At 38.6% G+C, this 26,952-nt stretch overlaps 1 protein-coding gene across 1 annotated transcript in view; it reads left to right on the forward strand.

The window, feature by feature from the left end:
• LRP1B (LDL receptor related protein 1B) overlaps positions 1-26,952 on the forward strand; it is a 744,151-nt gene that overhangs the window by 267,385 nt on the left and 449,814 nt on the right. Inside the window, exon 3 of the mRNA XM_063341107.1 lies at positions 20,344-20,481. Within this exon, the coding sequence (XP_063197177.1) occupies positions 20,344-20,481 (138 nt within the window). The remainder of the gene's footprint in view (positions 1-20,343; positions 20,482-26,952) is intronic.

Below are 26,952 nucleotides of genomic sequence, written 5' to 3' on the forward strand. Positions count from 1 at the left end.
TCTTTGACAGGGAGAACCATCCTTCTGTAAAACCCAGAGGGAGAGAGCAGAAAAAAAATATTTTTTGTTTTAAGTAATTTTCAAAACTTGGAAGAAAAAAAAAAAATACCCCTTTCTTTATAAGGTATTTTGCCAAGTTCAGTGCAGGCATAAAATCAATTTCTCCCCATTGAAAACTGCTTTTCATTTCACTGAATTGTACCGTGTGCGTGACGGGCCGGGGGGTGGAGTTGTCTGTCAAGGCTGAAATAACTCTTGCTGCGTCACTTGTCCTTGGTCTAGAAGTTGCCCGCCTGATGACATTACCCACAGTTCGTATGAGAAGCGATGGGAGGTAGCAGAAGGTTCCAAGCCCTCATGAAAATTATTTGTTTTCTTCAGTTCACGGGCATGCTGTATTTAAAATAAATTGTAAAGTAGTCCGTTAAAAGAAGATTATTTCCTGCAAATGAAGGTAAATATGGTTATAAACCAGGAAAGACTTGCAATGTAAAAAAAAACAGAGCCAAAGGATGAATGCGGCAATAACAACCAAGTCTCTTTCTGTAAGTGTTTGTCTGTCTGTGGCATGTGTCCAGCACGAACCAGATGGTCTCTGAAATGCTGAACAATTCAAGCTACGGGCTGAAGAAGTCTCAGCTTACCCATTAAAAACAAAGCAAAACAAAATTATTTTACTTACTGATCTTACTGATGTTGTCTAAGAGCTACAGTAATGGACTAATGCAGACACTTGGGGCATAGTCTCAAAAATATGAACTGGTGCAAGACAGAGTCACGTTGCTGTGTTAAGAGTTAGGTGGTCGTGTTGGAATATATGGACTTTGGTGAACAGGAGATGCTTATTGTTGAAACAGACACACTGCAGGGATGGCATCAGTTTTAATTAAACGTTATTGAGCAAGTTATGATATCGGAGAGCACAGAATAATCCAGTGGCTAGAGTATTCATCAAAGATGTGGAAAATTCAAGTTCATGTGTTTCTTCTGCTCCAGTTGAGAAATCTCAACAGCATGCTGGGCACCATTTTCACAAAACAAAACAATTTTCTTCTTTCTATTCCATTTCTATTTGGAAAGGAAAAAGCAAGCTCTAGCAAGACAGCTAATGAAGATTAGCAATAGAAAAACGAGGAAAATTCTCAAAAACATACAAATTAAAAAAGGCGTGAACTTCAATAAGTGACGAAAGTCTGCCCACATTTTGTTAAAATCTTCTTTGTTTACTGAGAGCTGTTGGGAAATCTGCTTCTCTAGATGAGAGGAAGATGGTAAAATGCACGGTCTCCCTGGAATTGCTATGGTGCAGGGACTAACTGAAGCTGATGAAAACGAAGATGCAAAAGTGTTCAGAAAAGTGAAATCTTGGTGCTAAACAGAGTTCTAGAAGTGAGATGAAATAGGAAGTCTGAAGGAAAAAAAAAAGTCTATTAATAGCATGTGGTTGGTGGACTAAGAAGACCGAGGCGCCATTGTGAATACACATCGAGAGGAAAAAACTGTATTTAGTTAACATTTAGCTTTCTTTCTTCAGATAGAAAAGGCCACTAATTGTATAATTTGCAGTTCGTGTTCAGAAAGGGAGAGATTTGCTGTGAACTAAAAGTCACGCTATGAAATAGCCGTGCGGGAGCGAAATTGGCAGTTCTGCACAATAGGCCAAGCGTGAATTCCATTACCGCTATGGCACGGGGGCTCTGAAAGCAAAGCTCGCGGTACACTACCCAGGAACCGGGTAAAAGTCAAACTGGGGAACGGCAACGAGGATGTTCAGTACAGCAATTAGTCATGAAATAACGTAAGGCCTCTGAAAAAGAAGCTGAATGATGAACAAAATGCTGTGCCTGTCTCGAAATCCACTTGTTAAACCAGTTAAAATCCTGGCAGGGGAAGTACAGAATTTCAATAGTCTGATAAACTGATTTGGTGGATGTAAAATTTTAAACTTTGAATAATTCATCGGGAACAAAGGATTTTTGGAAACTCAGAATGTCTCAGACTTTAAGTATCTGAAAAATAGGTTTCTGCTTTTAGGCACCTAAGTCTATGGACTTCTTTGCTCCGAAAGCATGGCAATTCCTCTGAGAGCTTAACTGGGAACGAAGGCAGTTACCTTAGACCTCTGATTGCAAATCTTTCAGGTAGTGGTTGGTTGTGTCTGCATGCCAGAAAATATACCAGGGAAACAATGCGAGGACTGACAAGGCTTTGGAAATTTTATGGAGCTTCCTCGTGTTTATCTTTCTACATATCAAGGTGCCTCCATGCCCGTGAATAAAGTTTCTATCTACTGATTTGTTAGACATACAAATATGTTTATTGAATATAGAGAGAGATATCTAAGACCTTATTTTTTCAACTCATTTGAATTTAGGAAGAAGCTATTTTCTCAGTCATCAATCAAAGTCTTTCAGCAAACATTGTAGGGCTTTAAGAAAAGGAGTGCTCAAAAATGTTACAGCAAATGTAGATCTTAATTACTTTTTTAATTTTTTTTTTTTTTTTCTTCCCCCACTTGCTGCATGCATCTGTTAATTTATTGTCTCTGATCCTGGGTAATACTTCCAGTGTTACTTTGACTATGCAGATACGTTTGTACTAATACCTTTTATTTTTTTATTTTCTTTTTTTTATTATTTTTAGTATCTATACTTACTGGTGGATTCTGTAGCTACTTTGTAGTCAGTGTGAGGGGAAGAAACTTTTTAAACTAATATTCACGTTCCAAGGCACATGTGAGCCACTGCCTGGAGCAAGGAGCCTCACAACTGTAATTTTATGAAAGTAAATGGGAAAACCACTTCTGTTTAACTGTAAAATAAAGTCCTTGAAATTTATTTGGATACTGGTTCATAGGCCGGGAGGTTTACTTGTTACTGTTCTTCTGATAAAAGAGAATTACCTTGAAGCAAACCTGAAACAAGCAAAGTTGAGGAATAACATTCCAGAGAACAGACCTGAAATTTAGGCGATGTCTTTGCAAGGAAAAATGGGGCCAATATTTTTACATTGTGATCTCAGCTTCAATACCTTTCTTTTAATGTGCAAAATAAACGCACCGGGGTAAAACCAGTGACTGTCAGAGAAAGGAATGTGAACAGCAGAAAATGAGTCAGGACAAAAGAAGCCCTTAAAAGTGGTATTTTTTTTTTTTTTTAATAAGAACTCGAAAAACAAAGACCACCAGGAGGCAAAGATAACAAAAGATGGGAGAAAGGTCCCCCAAATAGCATATTCAATTTTTTTTCACCATAAAAGCATCCACAGGACAATAGCCGAGAGAAAAGGAAACATCACCCTTCAAGAATTTGTTGTAGTTAAGGGTTCCAGAGGCTGAGACTGTTCTTCATGTTGTGGGCTTCTCTTTTTTAATCATCTCCAGCATAGGAAAAAGCAAAAAGCTGCTGTGAGAAAGAGCAAAAATAAAAGTTACATTTAAAATACTTCCCTCGAACTCCATTGTTTACTTATACTCTTTATAATTGAGACGCGTGGGTCAAAGATCAGGAAAAAAAGAAATTTCCTACATTCTTTTAAAACTGAAACGAATTTCAATAGCACAAGAATGAAATATAGTTTTTGAAACAGCAAAATGGGGATAAAAAGTCATCCCAGCTACTATGTTCTTAGCTGATCTTCTTGAATTTAGAAAGGCATCAAAAAATTCTCACACAATAGGCAAATCAACTGCCACAAATTGACTGTAAAACAAACAGTATCAGTTTTGGTCTCTGTTTTCAGTCAGAGAACAAACGCAGGTTTCGCTAGGGAGAGGTTGGGGCATTTTTTCTTTTTTACACAAGAATAACAAGGCAAAAATGGGTAGTTTGGCACAACATTGGATCCCGACAGGCTTTGTACTAAAATGTTATGCGTGTTCAACCACGTACCGTTGCAGAGTACTCGTGCAGCTCTCATAAAGATGACTGTTCTAATGTACCTACCTCCCTCTTTTTCCAGTAAAACACAAAAAAGACTACAAATTCTTCCATGTGTTAGCAACTCCCATCCTTCTTAAGCTAAAATTCAGTTCTTGGGCTAGGAAATAAGAAAGAATACTCAGTTTCCTCTTTGCCTTAGGGCTCTAAGAACCAGCATTCGTATAGTTGCAGCACTGAAAGCCCAGGTTGATCCCAGCTGGAGTTAATGATCAAGGTAAAGTAATTTAAATTAATTGAAAGTTTGTTTGTGGCAGCTGAGCTAGCATCTCTACCATGACACTTCAGTGTGCCGCGCAAACACCTCTGTTTTGAGCTGTCATCTCAGGTGTTACTACATAATGCCACTTGGAAGTGAAGCCGGGTGTCACTCACCGAGCTGAGCGGACTTTTCCAGTCTCAATATTGAACTTAGTTTTTCAAATTTCACCTAATTTCACTCCGCAAGCCTTACATGCTCTGGACCTAAACCCAGAACTTTGAAGGCATGGGAAGTAGTGAACAGACACAAAATTACACGTTTGCAAAATGTTTTTAAAGCAAAATACCTGTGGACACCATTGATTGCTTTACTTTGGAAAGAAACTGAACATTAAAAAAAATATGAACACGCGATAGCTGAAATCCCATCCTGCTCTTGTGGAAGTTGCTTCAGGTTAATAGGAGTTGAGCATGGATGAAGGCGAAGAAATGCTAAGAGAAGGAACACAATTCTGTTACTTTTTAGGTCCTAACCCAGAAATACACAGCGCAAAGGCAAACTGTTGAGATTAATAGGATACTATTGTCAGTGCTGCAGTCTGTAAATGGAGTGCTTTAAATATATATGTTCTTAAAGTCTTTAGGAGTGTATTCAGGTAAAACGTGGATTTTACAGTTTTTTCTCTCTGAGCTGCCTTCATCAGAATAAAGTGACTTTTGTGCTTCACCAGGTGCCAGAGCAAAGCAGATAGGTTCAGTAGCCACAAAAGGAATTTTTTGAAATTATATTCAAGTAAATGAACTACTTCTCCTATAATCTGCCTGTAAGGAGCGTAAATAATTCTGACAGCATTCAACCTCACCCGTGCATCTTCTGTAGTTATCAGATATATACTTTCTGTCATTATTTAGTCAACCATTAACCATTGTAGACTTTATTTTAAAAGCCACTGGTACACCAACAGTATCTGTTACGTCCTGTCACTTTCCTGGAAAATTTCCACTTTTTATTTAAAAAGAACAATAAATGTCCCTGCTCAGAAGCAGCACTTACTCAGAGCTGCAGTAAGCCTAATTCACTATTAGTATTTAGGAGCCATGTCTTAAGGATTTTGGCTTGTTTGTTTGTTTGTTTGTTTGTTTTAAATAATAGAAAAATAATCAGTTTGATGTTATTCTCACCACTGTTCTTGAAGGGCAGGATTCTGTGCCTATACACGTAAAGCACAGTGTAGAACTGGAGCTGGAAATACCAAGGTCGTACCAGAAAATTCCTGCATAGCAAAATGGCCTAGGTCTGTATTGTTATCGGTAAATCAATGGGATGGATAATATTTCTTTACTCAACACTTGGTAAAGGATTTTCTAATTTTTTTTAACCATCATGAAATTACAGGGACAATGGTAAGCTTTTCCTGTCTAAATCTGAAAAGATTTGTTTATAGATCTGTACAAGAACTTTAGATTGTTTGCTAAATATAGATCCAGTGTTAAATAATGGGGGGTTTACATTGAATTTTCCTGTAACTGTTGAGTCACAATGTATTAGGAGAAGACAGTAAAAAAGTTCTAGACAGCAACTCCACCTTTATTTTGACAGAGGAACATGTTCTAAAGTTTAGAATATTATATATAAACCCAGCATAATATACATCTTGTTTATAAAGCATTTTGACACTTTCTTGGGTTTGATGTTTGAAAACATTACAACTATTCACCTGAATATATTTTTAAATCTTGATTCTTGACAGTTAAAGCTCAATATTGGGGCAGATGGTCTTAAAAGCTATCATAAGTCCAGCTCAGCACACTCTGTTGTGATTAACTGGAAATCTCTTCACTCCTCTTGTGACAGAGATGAAATACTCTCAATAAACTGTTTTTAAGACTGTTAAAAATACAAGCATATCTTAATTTCTCTCTTCAACACACTTTTTTACCTAATTAGTTTATCACCATAAACTTCTAGTACAGATATATAAAACCTTTCTAAAAATAGCGTGCACAGATGTTAAGACAAATTGTGTTCTGTGTCCATTTTTCTTTGCAATTTTTTACCATTTCATATAGATTTACGTGGAACAGGTTTGATTTTATTTCATAATTTCATAACAAGAAGTTAGTCTGAGGTTTTATTTCATTCTGAATAGATTGGAAACCTAGGATTTTACTAATGGCTTGGATCCATTGAAATATATTGTTATACAAAACAAGAAGTTTTTTTCTCGTTTTGGAGTATAATTTTAAAAGACTTTTCAATGACACACACCTCTCTGCTAGTCCTTGATGAGTACCAATAAAGATTGGATTATTTAGTAAGCGTTCTTTCAAGCTCCCCTTGATGGAAGTGATTTCCTGAGTCACAAATGATCAATCTTGTGGCTTTACAACACTACTTTATTGAAGAGAAGAAAAAGAAGATTGAGAAGATCATAGAATCATGGAATTATAGAACAGTTTGGGGTAGAAGGGACCTTTAAAGGCCATCTAGTCCAATGCTGCTGCAATCAGCAGGGACGTCTTCAACTAGATCAGGTTGCTCAGAGCTCCTTCCAACCTGACCGTCAATGTTTCCAGGGATGGGGCATTTACCTTTATGAAGTACAAGGGGAAGTACAAACCCCAACTAGTTCTCTTTCCTCATTTAAGCTCCTTCCTGGGAGTTGGTGGCTTTCTTCTCTCTCCTCACAGAATGCCTTGCCAAGTAGGAAAGCCTTGAGTTAGTCACACCTGAGACTTGGAGGAGTAGCTCTTCCTCACGTTGGAGTGATCATTCACATTTGGGCATGGCAGGTTTTGGTCAGACTTTTCAGGTTGCGACTGTATCATTTCCTCAGTTTTATGGCATTCTTGCTTTTAGAAGTAATGCGGCCAGCTATGGAAAAGCTGAACGTATTTTGGGTTTCTGTCTCCCAGTGTTCAGTAGGTGTTAGCACTGGGGTGTTACCAGTCACTTCCCATTGCCTCTACCAATGTTCCCACGCTCCTGGACTCCCTTTCCTCTTGAGCCCTCTGAAGTCTTCAGCTCTTTGAGGACGTGGTGGAAGGCTCAAAATGCATTATAAGCAATGAAAAGTCTAAACATTCCATTCTGAAAAACTGTGTTATTGGCCCATGAGGGAGAAAAAGTCTCTGTAGCTCTCCTCGGGGCTGGAATTCAGCAGGCAAATAATATTTTTTTCCACTGTTTCTCCTCTGTATTTCACGTGAAATTGTTCTTCAGGCCGACCAGACTTTAGTGCCGTTGTCCCCTAATCTTGGTGAGGATTTTATTTCAAGCCGGGTACAGGTTCCTGGAAATTCCAGTGTGCTGGACTATTATTTCGGTCGCGAACTTTTGTTTCAAACAACATTGTTATACTGAATTACGCTGAAACTGACATTTTATCACGTTGGATAAACCATGAGCGCTTCAGCTCTGTGCAGGCTTGCCTGTGTGCCAGCAGGAGCCTCCCAGAGTTGCTGAGCAGGTGGATAAGGATCATGTCTCTGGGTGTTTGTGTTCGATCGCAGCTGAAGTGGCCTGGCCTTGAGTTCAGCAAAATCTTCTTTCAATGGGAATGGAGCTGAATGAGCTGGAACTTTCCCATGAATTTCATTAGTACATGTCCAATAACGGGGGAAGATCTGGCTTGAAAGGGCTGGAGGGTGGTGGCTTGTTCACTAAGATTTACCGCGGCTGTGTCTAACATGGGCTCTTTGTCTGCTTCCACCGGGCTGTTGTCTGAAGGCGCTTTGGGTTTTGTATTGTGAAAAAGATACAGCCAAGGCTGAATCCTGTTAAATAATGCCCCTTTAGAATTAGTCCAGGAGTACAAAAGTGGGCAGGGAAGGTTGTTCTGTTTTGTAGCTGGTAAAGATGCGAAACTAATTTTCTCTCTGAATTGTAGCACTTATCACACTGCAAAGCCTTTTAGAAGCCTCTGAGAACTACTAATTTAACATTTCCTATAAGTAATACAGGATTCTTTTAACAGCTGTTCTAATTTTTTTATCCATATGAGTTTTGGTTCACCTGCATTTGTTTCTAAGGAAGTAAGGACTTGGATTCGTTGTGAGAGATGGAAGCTTTACCTTGATATACGCTACTACGTTACTTTTTGTTTGAAATTAAAGGCATTCCAGGTCAGTTTATAGTTAAAAACCAATATTGAATCAAATAGGACCCTCAGTATCTATAGAATATGAAGCCCTATAATTTTTACCTTTTGACATAGCGTGTACTTCAACAAACCTGATTACATCCTTTATAGTGTTAAATTTTGTGCCTAGAACAATTAAAATTGTTCTCATCATTTTGGCGCGTGACTGCATAAGGAGAAACAAGTCACACAATGTTATTTTAATTAGATGTAATTTACATTTATGTGTCTGTGTACAAAATAAAAATGAATAACTTTATGATTGCAAACTATGTAGTTCAGTTTAAAAATGCATGAGATGTATTTCTAAGTTACTGCAGTAAAGCTGAATTGAACATATAAGATAATCTTTAAAATGAATAAGTAATGCAGATTTAATAACATTTTTTTAAAAAAAGCTCAAATACTTAGAAACTGTTGGCCCTCTGAGCTAGATTTTCATGTGGTTACAGAACCCAGTTACGTACTTTAATGGTGAATTTCTACCCCAAAATCATAAATAAAACATGCATGTTGATACTAACATCATCTACTAAAAAGTCTTAATGTATTGCAAACGAGACGCAAACTTCATTTTTTTGCTGTTTAAAATAAGAAGTTAAGGTATCGGTGTATGTTCTAGTCCTTTCTTGTTTTTAAAGCACTTGTGTCTTATGTTATAAATCTCATAGATCCTGTGAAATTTCACATTATTTGTGACTTGAGAACTATTTCTGGGTTTGGATTCCACTTATACTGGTGCAAACATGAACTTAGTAAATTCTGTCTCAATCCATAGACATTTTTGAGGTTGGTGTGTGTGCGTGTTCATAAATGTTCATAAGATATGGGCCATAGAAGGATTTCCATCAAAATTTCCAGAGCTTGTTACAGATATGGTCCAGTAAATAACTCCTACTATTCCCTTATTTTAATAGAATTTCTGCAGGCTAATGAGGAGCTGAGCTGGAACGGGATAGAATGGAATATATGTAGCTGGATGATGTGTGTAAATGTAGTCTAACATGTTTTTATAATGTCTAATAGAGCCAGTACGCTGCAGAGATTCAGATGTCGTATTCCGCCCTGTATCCAGCTGTTCTATGGCACCACTGTATTATTCTATGAAGAAGATCTACATGCATTTTTCCACTGACGTTTATACGCGTTGGATATGTATATATCTGTAAGGGTTGATGTGCTACAATATTGCTGGTATTAGGTACTTTAATTGTGGAAGTAATTAACACTTCTTTTGTTCACCTCATTATCATTTTTCTCAAGCTGCGGCTGTATTAGCAGCCCATTCCGGATTGCGCATAGACATCAAGTCATTACGACCGTTGACACAAGACCGCCTTGAGATGTGTGACACTAATTAAGGAAAAATCTCCAAATTAAAAATAGGTTCCTTGTAACTAATGAGGAATGACCATCTACATGAGACAATATTCATGTTTTACTTCAGTGATCATCAAGTATTGCTTTAGTGTGTTGTAGTAAATCACAAAAAAAAAATTCATTAACAAAGCTTTTCTGTCTCTGCAAGTACAAAGAATATAAATTATTTTTGCTTCCTGAAAACAGAGAATTTTTTTTCTTCTCTTCCTACAGTCTTCATTGACAAATGTTTGCAAACTCATTCTCCAAAAATAACCAGGGAATATAAATTTGCAATGTTTTTGCTTATGTATAGGTACATACAAGGACCTTCCTTTATATTCTCGCGCGTCCTACATGCAAGAGCATAGTAAAAGTGTGGTTTAGCTTTTAATTTTTAGGGACTGTGGCAAAGAACATAAATTATCTCTCTCTTGTTGTCTATGTGGTAAGTTTTACTGCACAAGTGGAAACTGCGGTCATTGAGCAAGTATATAAAAATACTAAAAGTCATTGATGTGTAACTATATTGTACTGGGCAGTTGTGATGGAAGATTATAATGGTGAGCATTATTTTATTGTTGTTTTTAATCAAACACTTCTGACACACTGAGTTTTTCAAGAAAAGATACAGATTTGATTTGTAAGAAAAGTTCATGCCACGTGTGTCCTCTTGTGGGTTCTTCATTCCTCTTGCTTCCAAACACCAACCCCTTTTCTCTACACCTAGATATTTTTATTAGTATTTTCTGACTGCAGAGAGGGGTTTTTTTATAGTTCGTGTAAGATAATGCATTTTCTTCCATACTGTGTAATTTTACGAGGTTACATTTTTCCATTTATGAAAAATTCAAATGAAAAATCTAAGGGTGAAATTTAGCAATATTTAAGAAGAGTCAGAGGTTTAACAACTGTGCAAGACCCATTTCTAATATTTATATTCATAACTCCAGGGTATTATAGAACAGGGAATGGGAAAGTGTGATTTACTGTATTAACTAGTAGTTAGTTAATAGTAGTTATAATAACAGTAGTTACTACTGTATGAACTAGTAGTTCATATATACCTTTTTTAAGGTACTATATATATATGTACATATGCATGTATTTCTAGAGTCCATAAAACAAAGATAATTGGTAATTCTGGGACAATGGAAGTCAGATAATGTGTACAAAAAGATGAGTTTTCCAGCATCTAATGAAGCAGTGGAGAGAACAGAAGGTTTTGCTTTATGCAATAGGCAAAAATTAGGATATTTACCTTAACTTTAGTAAAGGCCAGAGTTTTATCATCTGTTCTATAGGGATGGAAATGTCTTAGAAATGTGTGTTATGCAAAGTACACTCTGTTGCCTTATTGCATAAAGATGCAGCCCTGCTGGTGATATCAAGAGACATTTTCACTGACATCCAAAAAAATGCACGCCCAAAGGAAAAAAATCCCGTTAAAACGTATTTCTCTTTCGGTCTTTAGGTCCGTGTCAGTTCCTCTATAAAGTGCAGTTATGTACTGCATTACCCTCTCCTCTAAAGTAATTTTCAGTCTGATACAGTGTGGCAGTCTTTAAGTACTATATATTTATTAATTGATTTATTACGTTAATCTTCTGACACAGTGTATGAACTCTTTGGAAAGAATATTGGAACACTCCAGGCGACTCCAGTCTCGTTTCCTCTCCCCTTCTCTTTGCCTCTGCTGTCGTTTGTTCTTTGCTTTTTTTCTCTAACTAGAGAGGCTGCAGAAAAGTTGGTGGGCAGGTAAGGTTCGGTGTTCCCTTTGTGGCCATTGATTTCTCAGACCAACCGTAACCTTGTTTGAAAAAAAAAATAAAAAATAAATCACATTGTCATGCTATTCAATCCAGAAATAGTTAAATTTAGAGCAGTGAAAAATTACTCCAGTCTTGTCAAACTGTTTGATTAGATGGGTTTTGGCTGAGGAGGTGGTTTTTCTCCCTTTGGCCGGGGCAGTTTTCTATTTGAGGTAATTCTTAGATGCAAAATGTCCAACTGCATTTAGGAGTCTAGGTGGATTTTGCTGTTACGAGCTGATTTTACCATTATCAGCCCGATTACCTCCATGGCTTTTACAGCTTTAGTAGGTCGGTTTATGTTAGGCAAAACCCACTTTTAGTTCGGGTCCCGATTCCGGTGGCTGCTCTCACCGTGGTCACCCGGAGAGGTTGGTGGGTTCTGACTCCAGCCCTGTCCCGGCCCATGTCTGCCCGGAGGAATTTCTGGATAATGATCCAAAGCCGAACTGTTTTAGAAAAATTTCCTCTGCCTCTTTTTTGCCTCTTCGTCAGCCTCTGTTCAACCTTCAGTATAGTTATTCTGCTTCTCTCCAGTGGCTATCAGCTACATTACAGTAGAAAAGATGAGTCTTGTGGCTCCGTTAATTATTTACATCTGTGTAACACAGATGAGCAAGTGCCTGCCACACAGCAAGCAGTGATCAGAAAAAAGATAGCCAAAGGGAAAGGGTTTGCTGGAGAGCCATCTCAAACAGAGCTCCTGACAGAGTCGTAACGGCAGTAGGCAAACAATGTTCGTGTTTTTAAACGAAAGAGTATTTAAACAATTAAAGTTATTGTATAATATTAGATTTAGACTGTCTGCTGTTTGCTTTTTTCTAGTACTTACGAAAACACAGGGAGACAGAGGAAAAGGCAAGCAACGGTAGAGCATCATAAAGCCAATATCCATGTGCTGCGTTTTGCAGCTGTGAGTTCATTTGTGTGTAATACTGGTGCCGGTGGTAAAAGCCCATCACAGGAGTATAGAAATCGGAGTTTTGTGTGCCGCTACGAGGCTTGTTAAGCTTTACAGATAGATATAACCTTTTGAACTATTTTGTCTACTATAACAGGCAAAATTGGAAACCATCCTTCGGAACTGAATTTCAATGTGTTTGCTTTTTTAATTTTTTATTATGAATTTTTGACTAATTTTTTTATCAGCACTCTTAATACAGGCTAAGATCAATGCACATGCTTGATTGGATTTGGAAAAGTTTGGCTTGGATAGCTGTGGTTCTTCTCCCTGCACAAAGCCCAGTGAGGCAAAGCCTGCTCCTGAGAAGGGAGGGAGGTACCAGAGGGCTGATGGTGTCCACGTCCTCTGTTGATGAAGAGAGAGGAGAGACGAGGCACTTGGCGCTAGATGCGTAAGGGCTGTGGATTAGTGCAGATCGCTGATTTTCAAACTGTGATGACTCAAAGACATCTTTCGATTTCCAAAGTCCTGCATTTTTTTTTTTGTTGTTTTCTGTTTGTTTCAGGATTGCTTTCTGCAGTCTTTAGCAGTCTCCCCTCTTACGTTTGGCCATACGTTATGAGGACGCGCTATGAGTATGTTGATTCATTTGCACACTCACACTGGCTGCCACTGGTTTTATTCTACCATGTGAAATATTTTGGAGGCAGTGTGCTGGATCTGTGAGGTCAGAGATTACAGCTGTTGCTCTGCCATAAACAGCACAATACTTTGCCCGCTTTCCTCTTCTTTTCCGTTGTCCACATCTTCCTGTAAGTGTTTATTATTCTCCTTCTTTCATGGACATCTGAATACTTGATTTAATTGAAGGTGACTTCAAACTTATATTCATTATTAGTCTACATGGCTGAATAAAGCATATGGATAAAAGTAGGGATGAATGAGAGGTTACTTGTGATACATAAATCCTTATTAAACATGAAGGCCTTTCTTTGCATATATATAAGATACCAAAGCGTAAAGATTTTAAGTAATTTCCATAAATTTATCCCAGTGTCTCAAAGTCCTGATATTAAAAGTGTGCATCTAGTCTGTGTGAAAAATTACTTTTTTAAGCAACTATGATACCGTGGGATACGTAGTGTAGTATTCAACCTCTTGGAAGTTTTCAAAACTTCCAAAAAGTTTAAAAAAACCCCAAGAATTAATCATGGAAGTATAGTCTCTTTTCCCCATTAATCTCTGATTTTCCCTCAAAACCAACCTCTTCTAATGGCCATAATTTAGGCCTAAACCTTAAATTCCTTTATGATATAGCATGTCCTGTCTTGGCAGGGTCAGCAACATTACTTTAAGATGCTATGATTTCAAGTTCTATAAAAGATAAGCACTTTTAAAATCCCTGGTTATTGGTGATGAACTGGATAAAAAAATAGATTTAAAAAACCACCTGTGAGGAGGATGACTTCTCTCACTTTTAAAACTGTATCAGCTATTTTATGTTACTTTGCCGGCATGTGGCAGGTTGTTTCTTGTTGCCAAGACCTATGTTAAAGAAAAAATACTAAGTTTTTCAATCGATTCCTCAATCTTAAATATTTTATACCATGCTCTGAATGCACAGGGGTAGCGGCAACGCTGTGGAGGTGAGGTAACGGGGCGAAAGAGGTCTCACAGTCTCACGTGTGTGTTGGACAGGCCACATGCTCTATTGTACCATAGCGGACTATTTTCATTTAAGCCCATTTATCCAGAGAGATCCTAAAAATTGTGTGGATTATTCCTTCTTAAACTTTGGGCTAATTTGGCTTATTTACAGTCATTAATCAACTTCATTCGATAATGGCACAGAGAAGACCTAGGTAGTTGCTATACCAAAACTTCTCTAGAGGAATGTGTGCTGCAGTCAAAACAGTAAAAGACATTTTTTGACAACACTGTGATTTGCTTCAAAATTATCAATTTTGTCTTTGGGTCAGATTCCATCCACTGCTGTGTTAGTGCTTTTTTACCCGGAAAGGTACAAAATACCTTTTCCAGGGTTCCCATTGAACCAGTGGAATAAGGTTTTGTTGCGGGTGACTGCTCACCGTGGAGACGGTTGACTCCGTAAAGTCACTTAGGAGAGCGGGATGGGTCTGTGAGTCATTGATGTACAACACAAATGGGAATTTGTGAAGGCATCCCACAGTTTGGTGGAATTGTTTCTTGTGGCTGAGGACAGCCCAGGATTAGAGCTGCTAGAAAATTGCTGATCTTCAGGTAAATTGGATGCAGTGAAGTAAAAGGGATGTACCACATTTGGCTGCCGAGGCTCTTATTTGCCTTACTGACCTGAGAAGTTGAAAGAAAAAAAAAACGCTTTGTAAAAATTTAGCTGAGAAAGCCAAAGGTGAAAAAATAAACTCAGAAGTAGCAGCTTTGTTGCTTTTTTTGTAACAGTTGTCATATGTGAGCGTCTCCAAATGAGTTTGCAATAAGTCTGTGTGTTTTACTGTGATTTAATAACTTTCTGTGGTCCTTGAATTTGTGCTGGGCACTGTAGCATGTCTCCTTTTGTCTGGCTATCTCGACAATCTTTGCCAATATCTTTTATTAATGCTTTGTAACTCCTTGGTAAACTTTGCACGTGAAATTGTACCTTAATTTACATCAGATTAGGAGGAATGTTTCTGGAATAAGGAAATGTAAATAATGAAATAGTTTTCATCCATAATTTTTGTTAATAAACACTTTTATATTGCTTATGATAACAAAAACTAGCGGAAATAAGCAGCTCATAGATTCTCAGTGGCATTCTCTAGTTTGAAATTTAGTATAGCGTGAGCCTGAAGCGAGGCAGGTACAATTTTGATTAAGCAGAAATTCAAGACAAATACCATGTCAAAAGCGCACAGTAGAATGTCTCTGCTCGTTCTGACCGCAGCCTTTAATACTTTCTCACCATGCTTCTTTGGTGGGAAACCAGAGGTGGTTTGATCGATTCCATCGCGTCCTGCTGGAGGATATCACGAGGACTCTCTTACCTCTCCTCAACCCCCACTGAAGGACAGGCACTTTCTTTGAAGGGTCTTCAGCTGGATTCACTGTACACAGCACAGGTATTGCCAAAACACGGTGTGGTTTTCTTCCATGCTGGGAAAGTGCAGTGAGCCTTGACACACTGTGATCAAATCAGAAAGGGCCGTCCCAGGCAATTCAACAGCCAAAGAAATCTGGATCTGAAATGAATGGGTGTCCTCTTTTCAGCGTGTCTGCTCCTGGGCACAGCCCGCCTTCTGGAGGATTTGGAGAAAGCAGCAGTAATCTGCCCACCTGGCCCTGCCTGGCCATCCCAGGGCTGTGTCTAACCTTGGGAGCCTCACCAGGCTTGACCCTGACCCACACCCATGGGCAGACATCGTGGCTCAGCCCCATGGAGGTGCCTGATGTCCCAGGGCGGGGCTGCTCCAGACACCCACTGCCACCCTGGGGGAATCCCTCAGAGCCCCTGGCTCACCCTTCCGCAGCTCAGCTTTTTTAATGTTTCTCATTTAGCCATCTGTTAAGGGACAGTTGAACCATGGAGATGGATATTCCGCTTCCTGAGCCAGTCTCCTGGGGTGCACAGTATGAGCAACGCTGCTTCCATCCTCTTCGCCCTCCAAGCAGCATCCTCGTGTGAGCGTTTGAAACACCAAGATGGTGTATTACCCTAATAGCAGCCCGTACTTTTGACTATTTCTCCACGAACTGGCAAGTCTAGGAATTATTGTGGGTTTTGAAGGGAAGAAAAGACACCATTTGTCTTTTATATTCTTAGCATTCTTGTACTGATGTAAAATACACTCAGATTATTTTGAAGAAGAGCACTTTTAAATTCCTTTTCCCAAAGTTCACTTGATAACGCTGTCAGAAGTGGCTGTCTGTTAAAGGAAGAGGGAAGAGGAATAAACAAGATAAAAAGCTACTCATCTTTATTTGCATTAGACGTTTCAGAATGTGCAGCAGCTGGGTAGGAATCAGTGGGAAAAGCACGTGCTGCTTCAAAGGCATCGCAACATGCAGCTTTGTTTAGCTTAATTTTTTTATTCATGGAAGGTGGTGGGAATTGTGGGCAGGGCGGCCTTGGGACATGCTGGCTTGTTCCACTGGTGTTGTCGGATGGTTGAGACCTGTTACCTTTTCCAGTCATTTTGCAGACACAAGTCTTCTACAAAACAGATCCCAAGTCTTCTATAAAACAGGGCTTTTTTGGACTGAAGTTCGTCTTCATTAGTAAGTCAAGTTGCCTTCCGTAGCATCATGCTTGAAATGAAAAAGAAAGTACATATGAATTTATCTTAATCACAAAAATAAGGTGATCACTTCTCATCATAACCTTTCTGTTTTCACAAGTGATGCACAAAATTTCTCTTGAAAACAAAAGATTGTGAGTAATACTTCTTGGAGCGTAATTCAATTTTCCCTCATATACTGTTCCCTCTCCAAAAAAATCTAGCTTAGGAAGCCCCCCTACTACTGATTTTAAGTTAAGTAATGTATTTAAAATTGCGGTATGTTCGTGTCCTCAAAGGAATCTTGTATTTTAAAAGCAAGACGCATCAAATCAAAATTAAATCTCGAAATCTTTAGACAGGAGTATATCAGCCTAGTCCTATTGAGATTTTAAATGTTAATTCAGAGATTCATTCTTTTCACTCATTAAATTTAGAGGAGAAATATAGATGCTTATATATATTTCAGTTTTCTATTTGATACAGTATCGTGACAAAGTATTTCTGTGAACGCTGAAAGCCCTTCAGCAGTCGTGGGTTTCTATGTAAGTAATACAAGTACCATGGTTTACATACTTCATAGATCTAAGTGTTTTTAATGATTGTTCTCTGCTTCAGAAGAAAAGATCTTTTTTTACTCCTCACACTCTATTCAGAGTTGCTGTAACGCAATGAATAAACAAGCTATAAATGGCAAATCAGAAAATTAGTTTGATTTTGTTAAATCTTAGGTGCCTTCAAGTCCTGATGCAACTGAAGTTGGAATCATAGAATCATAGAACAGTTTGGATTGGAAGGGACCTTTAAAGACCATCTAGTCCAACCCCCCTGCCATGAGCAGGGACATCTTCAACTAGACCAGGTTGCTCAGAGCCCCGTCCAACCTGACCTTGAATGTTTCCAGGGATGAGGCATCTACCACCTCTCTGGGCAACCTGGGCCAGTGTCTCACCACCCTCCATCTTAAAAAATTTCTTCCTTATATCTAGTCTAAATCTTCCTTCTTTTAGTTTAAAACCATTATCCTTTGTCCTGTCACTCCGCTCCCTGATCCAGAGTCCCCCCCCATCTTTTCTGTAGGCCCCTTTAGGGACTGGAAGGGGCTCTAAGGTCTCCCCGGAGCCTTCTCTTCTCTGGGCTGAACCAACCCCAGCTCTCTCAGCCTGTCCTCACAGCAGAGGGGCTCCAGCCCTCTGGTTATCTTTGTGTCCCTTCTCTGAACCCACTCCAACAGGTCCATGTCTTTCCTGTGTTGAGGGCTCCAGAGCTGGACAAATCAAATGAAACCTTTCAGTTTTATACAACCTACCTGACACTGAGCACTTGGCTATCCTAAGACGTTATATTTAAATTCTTCTTTGAAAGCTCTGCAGAGTTAAGACAGTCCTGAAGGAACTCTGGGCACTGCCAGAGGTTTGAGGTACTGTAGTGAGCTTTTGGTACATGGGGTGCTTCATGGGATGGAGTGTCTTACCTCCAAGTAACAAAAAAACCCAGTAAAATTCCCAAAGCCCAGGCACAAAAACTCCATTCCCCCGCAGTGGCGATGCTGCCTGGGAAGGGCACAGAGCCACATTGCTCCCACCTCTTTTTTCCTTGCCCGGTGCAGGGGTCTCTGCCAGCACCAGGAGGTCACACCTCTCTCATTCTTAATACCATGGCGTTTAAATTCTAACATTTAGGTTAAGTTTTAATTACGTCTCAACGTTCTGTTGTTAATTTCTTCCTATATTTTACTGGAAAATAGAGGAAAGTTGTATTCTTTGTGAAGTGTTTCAATACCTGTATGTTTGCTAAGCACTTACTTAACCTAGAGCATAGTGAGAACAGTTGTTTCTTTTCTTTGTCTTCAAAAGGTATTTAGACTCCTTATCCTTAGCTTAGGAATGCGGTTTTCTTGAAAAATTGTATGTAGCATATGGCCATAATAAAAAAATAGGGGGCTTTTTTCATCCTGGAAGCACATAAACTGTTTGAGACAGAGTAAATTCATCCCCATATACATTGCCTTTTTATCCCTAGTACCATCCACAGTACGCTGTGTTTCATAGAATCATGGGATCGTTTTGGTTGGACTTTTCAGATCATCAAGTCCAACTGTTAACCCAGCACTGCCAAGTTACCACTGAACCACGTCCCTCAGCACCATGTCTACACCTCTTTTAAATACCTCCAGGGACGGTGACTCAGCCGCTTCCCTGGGCAGCCTGTTCCCATGCTTGACAACCCTTTTCCATTAATCAGTGATACATCAAGGATATAATTGGTGTCGCTCCATCGGTGCAAGGTGGGAAGGTGGAAAGGTCAGAGGAGGGACGCAGATGCCGCACCTCATCCTTGCTGTGCTTTGCGGGCGCCTGCTCTGCTTGGGGAAGGGGAGCGCCTGCCCGGTGCTAACGGGAGTTGCCTAAAAGAATACCCTTCTGCAGGCAAATGCATTGGAAACTGCTGAAAATTGGTATTTGTTGTGCCCATCCTAAAAGTTGGGCGGCTTCCTGACATGTAGCACGGCAGTGGAAATTTTTAAGTATGGAAATTTTTAATTAAAGTTTTCTAGTTGGGACAAGCGCTTTAAGTTTGTATTTTTATTTACATACAGGCTGTGGCTAACAACTATCTGTATTTGTTTGGAAATCGTAAATTCCCCCCAGAGCTCTCCTTTGCTTTGTCCTGCTGACTTCAAGAGACCAGATCTGCCAAAGCTGAGATTTCCCCACTTAGAAGGGAGCTTTCAGCTACTGTCTGTGATTTCTGTCCTTCCTCTTGGAGTTAGCGCCTGGGAGAAGGTGAAAGCATATTGCACTTGAGCACGGTGCGTCCTAGGGTGTATTTCCCTGGAGGACTGTTACAAGCTGTCAGACTTTAGCACAGACTCAAGGCTCCAACACATGCAATCAGGGAGCTTTAAGTTGTTTCCTGAAAAATTCCCACACCTTCAGTCTCTGTGTAGCTAATCATAGACCGTGTATAAATTATGATTCATCCTGTAAATGAGCTAAACCCTTCAGACCTCTAAATGTTCTTTGCAGTGCGTCAAAAATCTCAAAGTCTTTATCATGTGAAATTATGTTTGTTGGTTTTTTAATCACTCAGAACCCTCCCTAAGAGATAAACAAAAGAGATCCGCAAAAATCCCTGAACTTCCGCAAAAATCCCTTTACTTAACGCTTCAGAGATAAGGGGACACAGGGTGGTATCCCAAAGGGAGCAATCACAGCATCCTTATCCTCTCCCGACCATCCTGTGCTGCGCAGTTTCAGAGGCAGACTCCTGGGCTGGAGAAACACTTTCTCTGATCTAATGCAGCCATAAATATGTAACGTTTATATGTAATTCCATAAATATCTAAAATTATCTATATAGCACAACGACGCATGTAAATACTGGTACCTATTACTCTTTATATGACTCATGATATGATATTCATAAGGCAATTGAAAATTTTATGATACTTCTTAATGTTTGCAAAGCTTAATTTTAGCATCTGTAAAACACCTGTATTTTTGGGAAATAATCCTCTCTGACCCACTGATTTCCTTTTAATTGCACTGATCATTTCTTGATGATTTTAATTTGCCTAAATACAGCAATGATAATACACTGCAAATCTGCAAAACGGACTAATACGTTAAGTCTTGCCCGTAGCTTTAAAATGGAAATGCGATATAGAACTTTCTTTGCCTTGTTGTAGATATAAAAATACATAAAAGAAATTTTCTCTGTATTTTTTAGGTCCTGAAGAAGCAGATTTCCAGTGCCCCCTGAATTATGTCAGCTGCATCGGCACAAACAAGTGCATTCGCTTGTCCCAGCTCTGCAATGGTGTTTATGACTGTTCTGATGGGTATGACGAAGGAGTACATTGCCGGGGTGAGTAAATTTGCTGGGGAAATAATGCTTTAGCCTGAAGTCTCTGCTATATTGTTGTTTTTTTTTTTTTCTTGAGTTCAAAGAAAACCAGAACTTTCTTATTCTTGGGAATACATATAAAAGAAAAATGGATTGATAGAGGCATGTTTTAATGTATGTTTCAGGTTCATTTTAAAAATATTTTGTGTGAAGCAAATACATGTAAAAAGCCTGTGCAGGTTTTCAGACTTTGTCTTAAACGATGACTAACCATGTATGATGGAAATGGTTATACCAAAAGAAGGATGAGGAAGGCCTTTCTTGGGGAGCAAAGCCTGGGCAGCACACTGTTTGCCAGAATTTTTTTTTTTTTCCTTATAACTTTTGTTTAAACAAAAAAGCCAAGGAAAAACACTGAAAATACATCAGCTTTGCTGCGAGCATTATTTCGCATTGAGGACTTGCTTTTGCGGGGATTTTATTCTTACAATCTACTGTTTAAGAGTGCAGCTACCAAATTCTGGCAATGAGAAATCTTAATTAGAAACTGATGGAGGTCAACTTTTTTTATATCTCAGCTCTGCTTCTCAGAAGACTTATTAAGATCTGCCTTGGGGATAGTTATAAGGTTGCCATATTAAGCCCAAATCTTGGATACCATGAGACATTAACGTGTCAGTTATTCTCAATCTGACTTTTCTGCTAGGGAAATGATTGTTGATGACCCTCAACAGATCTCGTGTTCAAAACCAGAAACTCAGGGACAGGGCCCGGGACTTCTGCTACAACCCAGTGTGACAATATTCAGTAAAAAGATACAATTAATGCTATAGTTCAGAAAGTTAAATTAGAATTTAAAAGTTCAGGTGGACAGATTTCCAGAACTGTCGCAGTAAAATCTAAGCCCGCACCAAAAATAAGTCATATGGAAAAAAAGCCCAAAAACCACCCAAAGAAGAATGAAAAAAAATGCCAGCTGGAATTAATCAGTGTAATACTGCTGACTTCACAAAACTACAAATAGTTATTTTTATATAACCAGGTGAGGATACAGGCTGTCATAAAAGAAAATGACAATTCTTATTCACAGTGATAGGAATAATTTCTTTTCTTGAAGCCTCTACTTTTTTATAGTCCTTGTTCAATGAGCATTACACAAAATCAAAATTTGTGTCAGCATATTGATTTTAGCACAGGCCCCAGCATTTAAAAAACCCCAAATGTTAAACTGGCCGAAGCAGTATTTGGCCCATACTGAAGCTTTCTGAAGTTGCAGGTGAGTGTTTTTCAGAGAACTGTTTAAATGTGTATTCCTCAATAATTCATATTTTTATATAAATTTCTCTGGATTAAATGGCAGAGGATTAAAAACTTCCAGTGCTGAATAATTATTGTGGTATAACCGTCTTGTATTTTTCTTGTGTTTTAGTTCTTTAAATTAGGAGACTAATGGAACCAGAAAAAAAATAAATAGACTAAAAATAGAATCCTATGTTATTGTAAATTAAATATGTTTGGTTTTCATATGTAGCATTTTGTACATGTAGCCTATGCTTTAGAATGTGATAGCACATAAAATACCTGATCTTTATTCATACACTTTTAATTTATGCTCAAATACACCTTGTAAGGTTCATATTGATTCCCACTCCTTTCTTTATTATCATATATGAATATGAAAACTTCCCAATGGTAAAATTAATGTCTGCTCTAATAAATTACTATAGAATCTAGTAAAATATACTAAACAAACATTTGCTCTAAACCACACAGACACGTAGATAATGAAGTTCTTTTATATAATATTTTATTAAGAATTTAAAATTGTCTCCCAGTATCTCATCTAGTAAATGGTTAACAACTCATTAATATTGATTTTTTTAGCAATTACGTATTTTGACTTGCTTACTAGAGGCAGTTTTCTTGAAATTATCAGTGGACACATTTCTATCAACAAAGCCAAAGAATATAGAAAACAATAATTTTACATCATGATCATCTAGTTTGATGCTAACAGCTGCCAATAATGTGTCGTTATCATACATTCCTATGTATTAGATACTTGGTATGAATGCCGTATAGTTGGAATTATTCTCTCTCTATCTGTCTATATATTTGGGATTGGAACTAGATGATTAAGGTCCCTTCCAACTGGAACCATCCTATGATTCTATATGTCAGAACAACGCATGGGCAACCGTTGAGTCATTCTGTTGTACTTTATTCTAAGTCCTGAATATGCAAGTCATATATTTAGATCATCTCGGTGGCCAAAAGCTTCAAAGTTGCTTCAGAAACCTAGCCAAATACTTAGCTTTTTCTTGATGTTAGTAACAAAAATGGCATTCTCATAATTTAATTAACGTCGTTCATATGAGATTTTTGATTGAAGAAGATAATATCAGTTTTAAATATTTAATTGCAAACGACTCAGTTGGTCACAGAGCTGACTATGTTACAATAATCTATTGCGAGCGACACTGATAGTGCTGTGTAAATAAGTCACGGTCTGTGCCCCAGGAAAATAAGTTATGGTGAATTGTGGGGTGGGGTGTGTGCCCGTGGCAAAGAGCATCGCAGGCTACAGGGCACGACTCCACAGGACCGAAAGCTTCTAATAACGCTTACAAACCAATGGAGCATAAGCATTCAGTAACTGGAACTATTCTAATTTCTTTGTCTAAATTTAACATTCTTATGTTAATTCATTATATCATGACTTTTGAGAGATATAGTCAGGCCTGCACCTATCCCTGGGCAAGTGAAAATATGATCGTATCTGCAGTGTGAAATGGTAATGTATGTGAAATTTCAAGGAAATAGTAGTAAATACAATGACATTCCTGTCTCATCATCTTTTATTTCATGCACATATGCATTTTTGCTGGTGAATGTAATGCATAAATTCAGGAGGGGTTGTGGCAATATGAAATAAAAAATGTTTTATTATGTATGGTTGTTTCACATTATGCGTTTCAATGTCCTTCAGAGGAGAAGGGCTGCGTAGTTCACTGGAACTCAAACTCACAGCAGATAATAGTGAGAACATATCTGTATTTGGTCATTTTGGGTGCTTTGCTATTTTTTGACTACTTAAAGAATGCTTTAGGGAGGCTGCATGAGCAAGGGATCAAAGTATATACTAAACCCTCCTATAAAGCGTGGGCTGGGGCTCGTCAGCTTTCTGAGATTCACCACCTAATTTCACCCCCATCCGGGCCAGAGGAACGGGCGAGTTGGTGCCCGTCAGCTGTTTGGAGGCTTGATAAGACTCAGATAGAATTTTCCAATGCCAAAACCTGAACTTGAGTGGTTCTGGTAGAGGACTGACCCAGAACTGCTGTCGAGAATTAAGTTTCTTTAACACAGTTCTTCAGGTTTCTTTGGAGAGCCAGGGCTTTGTCTCAGTTGCATTTTCAGACACTTTAAAGCTCAGCCGTGCAATGAGCTGAGAAGTCTCCTGCCACAGGGGAGTCGCCGAATTAGTGCAAGCGGAACTGTTTAGCTCTAAGTCTTTCCTTCCCATGGTTCATCCCAGTCCGGCGGGGGCATTGCTGGTACGGGACTGGGGCTGAGTCTGGCTGTGGTCAGTCAAAGTAGATGTCATACGGCTCCAGCTTGCTCCAGCCTCTCGTTCTGTGGTCTTTTGAAGGTTAAAATACCTCGTATTGTTCTGAAGGCTTTAGGAACAGCTTAGACAAATATCCATTATGGATTAGACAGAGTTACCTGGCCTTGAGAAGGTAAAGAACGAGATATATCCTTAAGATAATTTCTAGAGAATTAGAATCACTGTGAATCTTGGAAAGGGGTTTTTGTAAGGCTGCAAAGGTGTTCTGGACAGTTTTATAAATCAGTACTTTACATGTTTATATATCTATATATGGCAAAAAATTAAAGGTGATGTGCCAAACTTAGTTTTTGGTCTGGCTCTAAATTAGAGCTATAGAAAACTAGAACTTTTACAAAATATAGAAATGTCTTTTTTCACTTAACAAACTTAAAGGATAAGTTATTATTATTAGCTGCAGGAATAGTTATGCTAAAACTCTGGATAATCCAGTCAGAAAATACTAAAAGAATACCGAAAAAAATGCTGCTGCAAATACTCTGCATATCTTTGGCTTATGCCAATTTGTCATAAAATGGAACATTTTTGGAACAATTACCAAGAAGCAAAATGGACACGGGATGAAGAGGCTCAGATAAGAGCCCGGTGAAGGCACTAATTACACACTGATGCTCTGACTTTAAAGTTGAAGTATATTTTGCATTATACTGCAGTATCCATTGCGTTTCTGTGGACTGTGTTATATTATGCAGTGGGAATACTGCAGCAAGTTTATCCATCATACTTGACAAGACAAAATAATAACAGCATTAATAGTCTGCATGTACACTTCGCCAATAGACACATTGACCATAAAATACATTAAGTAGCCTTCTGTCCCAGCCTTGAGATGGATTGTGCTCTGTGCTTCCTTGGCTTGAGGATAGACAAGGCAGGGCTTTGGGAAGGGGAAAGCAGGATGCTGTAGGGTTTCCCGGGAAGTCTACTTGCACTAACACCCTGAAGCACAGAGAGCTGAGCACGTTCTTGAGCACGCTTTTTCTCGTTCTAGTTGCTGCTACTGATTATCTACCAATGGTATCTAGACAGTATCCCAGCTCTGTGATATGCGGGAGTCACTGGACCAAGGCTCGGCAGAGCTCAGGACGTTGCTCTTCCTGGCTCTGAATCCCAGCAGCTCCCCACGGAAGATGGAGTTGCATGAAAAATGTGACTGTATCTTTTCCCATCTAAAATAGCGATTATTCAGGTTGCTTATACCATCTCATATTGAAATTAATCATAGTTGCAAGACTGCAACGTCCGTTAAAGGCCCTTGCTATTTGGAGAGTCGTTATACACAAGGTAATTGCCTGCATGTCTACCTCTGCCTACCTTGCACCGTAGACAAGATGAGCCTGGGCATACAGGAGAATCTGCATTACCTTTGGACGACTAAATATCTTATGAAAATAACTTCAAATTTTTGTTTGATATATTCACTAGATGTAACCCAACATCTTTTAGTAGGTTAATTAAGAGTAAGAAGATCTAGGAGAGATCACAGAGGTTACTTGAGATACTTTCTTTTTTTAATTAAAACTGAGATTTTGACTGAACATAACAGATCTTATAGAATCCTTCCAAGTCTTCAAATTATTTGTATCTTTGTTAATTGTGACCTGAACCATAATCTCTGGTTAATAAAATATACAAAGGCAAACTCTGGATCATTTAGTATTAAAAAAATGCAGAACACACATACAGAAGATCTGGCCGAATAATTGTTATGTTTATAGCAGCCTGTAATCAGAGTATTATTTTTCTGTTTAGGCTTTTTGAATGAATTGTTATCATAAGACGAAGATAAACGCTGCTGTTACTGAATCATGTTTTTGTTCTGGCACTTGTACAGCTGGAACACTGGGAAATTTTAAGTAGTGTTTACCAGAGGGGAAAATACAAATTTCAGAATTTTATGGAAACTTCAGGCCTTTCAAGAATGAGGCAAAATTAAAAAAAACGTGAAAGTTATGGAGCTGCATTTAGATCCTAGTCTTACTTTTTTTTTTCTTCCCCCCCCCCCATTCTCATGAAGTCATGTAACAAGGTAACAAAGAAAACCTAATTTAGTCTAGAATTATAAATGTTCCCACCCTTTTCTCATGAGAATGTTTATGGATGTAGTGCACACCTGCCAAAGGAATCCCTGTAAACTCATTTGGTTTATTCTGACAAGCTTTAAATCAATCATCCTCTAAGACGGCGATGTACAAAGTGTCACATCAGGTTACTGAATCCTTGAACCCCCAGGAAATCTCACAGTGCGCCTGAGGTACCATTGGGGCTGCTGAAACCATCAAGGAACATTCAAAAGGATTCCCTCTGCAACCGCTCTGGTTCTGCCTCAAGCTTTTTACTTGTGGGTATAAGACAGAGAAGAGAAAAACGTGTAGGCGCTAAACTAAGACGATTGTAGGAATTTTTGCTTTAGAACAGAGCTGTTAGTAAGTAACTACATTTGTCTGGGGAAAAGCTTATTTTTCTTTTTTTTTTTTTTGGTTTTATTGTATCTCCGTCTCATTTCACCATCCAAATATCCAATTTCTTGTATATTACTCTCTTTCCCATCTTTTTGCCTTAATAGAGCATGATGTGGCTCATTGAAATTAGTCAAGGTCATTTAGTCTATCCTGCTGTCAAGACAAAGAAGTCATGGGCTTCGTGATTTAATAACTTTCTATCACAAAATCCTATTGCAGCAAAGCAAATTAAAGGTGGCTGGCAGGGGATAGACATATGAGTGACGTGATTTCATCCCACTTTTCATGGGCTGTCGCTAAAAGAGGCCAGAACACACAAATGAACACCATTGTTAAGCTATCAGCATTGTCTAGGTGGCAAATTAAGTGTAGAACTTAAATGTTTGACTATATTTCATA

The sequence above is a fragment of the Chroicocephalus ridibundus genome, chromosome 7 (assembly GCF_963924245.1).
Source record: "Chroicocephalus ridibundus chromosome 7, bChrRid1.1, whole genome shotgun sequence".
Classification (NCBI taxonomy): domain Eukaryota; kingdom Metazoa; phylum Chordata; class Aves; order Charadriiformes; family Laridae; genus Chroicocephalus; species Chroicocephalus ridibundus.